The sequence below is a fragment of the Poecilia reticulata genome, linkage group LG7, assembly GCF_000633615.1.
Source record: "Poecilia reticulata strain Guanapo linkage group LG7, Guppy_female_1.0+MT, whole genome shotgun sequence".
NCBI classification, from domain to species: domain Eukaryota; kingdom Metazoa; phylum Chordata; class Actinopteri; order Cyprinodontiformes; family Poeciliidae; genus Poecilia; species Poecilia reticulata.
In genome coordinates, this window is record NC_024337.1 from 26,976,342 (window position 1) to 26,979,022 (window position 2,681).

The 2,681-nt window shown below is 41.9% G+C and overlaps 2 protein-coding genes across 2 annotated transcripts in view; one reads left to right on the top strand and one right to left on the bottom strand.

Moving 5' to 3' along the window:
* The window catches only part of wnt10b (wingless-type MMTV integration site family, member 10b), a 20,169-nt gene that overhangs the window by 5,248 nt on the left and 12,240 nt on the right, over nucleotides 1–2,681 (bottom strand). The window lies entirely within an intron of this gene.
* Nucleotides 94–2,681, top strand: part of wnt1 (wingless-type MMTV integration site family, member 1) — a 6,273-nt gene continuing 3,685 nt past the window's right edge. The window contains exons 1-3 of the mRNA XM_008413686.2: nucleotides 94–518; nucleotides 658–1,058; nucleotides 1,234–1,355. Coding sequence (XP_008411908.1) covers nucleotides 1,255–1,355 — 101 coding nt within the window. The 5' untranslated portion in view covers nucleotides 94–518; nucleotides 658–1,058; nucleotides 1,234–1,254. The remainder of the gene's footprint in view (nucleotides 519–657; nucleotides 1,059–1,233; nucleotides 1,356–2,681) is intronic.

Here is a 2,681-nt window from a genome sequence, read left to right on the forward strand (position 1 = left end):
ATCATGCATCAAACTTCTGATTGGAGGCCATATTTCATCTGTGCCGCGTTTTGAAAAAATATTTAAGTAGCCCAGCAGGCAGTATGAGTAATAGGACAACCGCGAGGGTGTTACTGTTTCAATCAGCATTCACGTCGCCTTGTGCGCGCTCTTTAAGGAGAGGCGATGATAGTTTTATTGGCCCCCATAAAAGGCACTTCCAGAAAAATATTAATTACGAGAAGAAAAAAATAAACCCGGACTTTTTTTTTTTTTTTTAAGTCGGGAAGGAGAGGTGAAGCCGTAGCTTCGCTGTGCCGGGTGCGTGTTTTAGAAGAAGGACTGCAGAGAGGAGGAGATGCGGTTATAGGGGAGTAGGCAGCTCAAAGGGCAGTTTCAGATGGCTCATATTCCGCTGTAACTGTACAGCGCGGTGATAGAGGCAAAGCCGGAGCAGCAAAGCGGACGCACTCGCAGCATCAACACATCAGACCGGGCACTTCCAGCGAGCGCGCGCGCAGTACCATTCAGGAAACGCCGTGAGACGCACACTTTTCCAAAGGATGACCGTGATATTTCACAAGTAATATGTGCAACACTGATGTGGACTTTTTTTTCTTTTCTCTTTTTTTTTTTTTTTTTTTTACAAAAAACTCCTCCTTTCTCTTCTCTGCTCAGTTGTGTTTCCTCATTCATTGTGCGCCCCTATGAAGAGCATTAACTATCCCTCCCTCCAATCCTATTGAAAAGGCAGCGAGGAAAAGAAAAAAAACAGAGGGAGATGAGAGCAGCAAATCCCTTTTTTATTCTTCTCGTAGCGCTCAATAAGAGAAGAATGTGTTGCCTATCAGTCACCGAGGGGATCAAATCTTCGGGACTGTCCCACGCGTTCAGTGCGCCTCGCAAAGCATCACTGAGATAGACAGAGTGAAGAGGACAGCAGCAGCAGCAGCAGCAGCAGCAGCAGCAGCAGCAGCAGCATCCTGCCTGGACACTTCACATCATTCAGGGAACCTGTCTCCACTCAGGATCCATCTAAGTCAATTAGGACTGCCGGCATCTCGCATATCTTCTCGTCGGTGAGCATTTGTGACTTTGCAAGCAGTTGTGCAGATAATTAAACAAACCGATTATTAATTATTATTATTATTATTATTATTATTATTATTATTATTATTATTATTATTATTATTATTATTATTATTAAACGATGCTTTCTTGTTGCGCTTGTGAATTTTGACATTTCCCGTCCAGCATGTTTGAACCGAAGCCACGATGAGGAGTCTGGCTCTGCTGTTGGGAGTGAAAGCCGCCTGCATCCTCCTGGTGTCTTCGCTTTCCCGCACAGGGGCCGTGAACAACAGCGGCCGGTGGTGGTGAGTGCAGCAGACGGGGCATCCCCTCCTTCGGGTGGCTCAGCAGCCTCTGCAGCATCGCCGGCTGCCTTGCATCAACACTTTGTATGCGTTTTTTTTTTTTTTTTTTTACTGGGTTACCACAGTTCTCCGTTGCATGCTCGAGATAATCTGTTTGTGTTGGAACGGTTCACAACTTCTGTAGAGTTTTTTTTTTCTTTAAGAGACGAGAGAGAGAGAGAGAAATAGAGAGGGAAAGGGGAGAAACCGCATGGTAATACGACTTGTGGGATTTTAGCTTTCTTTTCCAAATTGCTCCACTTCGGCTCAAAGATTCATCATTAAGATTTAATTTACAGTTCGTTAAATAAACAATTTAGATATAATAATTATTACAGCTTTTTAATTTCTCCCCTTCCCTCGTTTTCTGGCTCCGATTTTTTGCGAGAACGTGTCTGACGTTTTTTTCCACCGCAATGTGGAATAAATTAAAAATGTATTTATTTCATAGCTGAGAGGAATCCTATATGAGGTCTTGTTCAGCTGTCTCCAAATTCCTCTGCCCATATAACTGCGACCTCAAACTAACACAGTGAGCCGCACTTTATTTTAAAGGCCTGTATATAAAGATATCAATATATATATACATAAATAAATTCCGATTTGCATGGTTTAGAGTACTTTCTTGCTTGACTAAAAAAAAAAAAAAAAAAAAAAAAAAAAAACAGCAATATGAAGGCTGGGCGTGTTGAAGTGGGCGATTTGACGAAAACATTTTTTGCGGCGTTAGATTAGTTGAGAATTCAAATATTTAAAATGCCAGCTAAACTCCAAGAAAAAAAAAGAAGGAAATCAAAGCAATGGAAAGAGTAAAATATTTCTCCAAAATAGGGATTGTTGTTATTATTTATGATCCCAGGCCTCACCGCAATAGGTCAGCCCCTCCGAGGAGGCCAAGACTCGCCCGATTTTTCTTTAACTTTCTCCCGGATGATAATACTCATCAGGTGACATGATCATTACAGGGGTCCAAGTTGGCAGAAGGCACACATAAAAAAAAAGAAACCTAACAGGAGAGAAAGTCGAAAATTAGAATGCGCACTGAAACATCCAGAATGTTCCGACATTTGAGCACCAAAAGGGTTGAGGCGTTGAGAGGCTGCTGCTCCGGGCTGAAACTGGCCCGAAACCGAGGAAACATTAGTGGCAACCCCCCCCCCCCCACAAATATTAAACATTATACGATTAAAACGATAGATAGATAGATAGATAGATAGATAGATAGATAGATAGATAGATAGATAGATAGATAGATAGATAGATAGATAGATAGATAGATAGATAGAT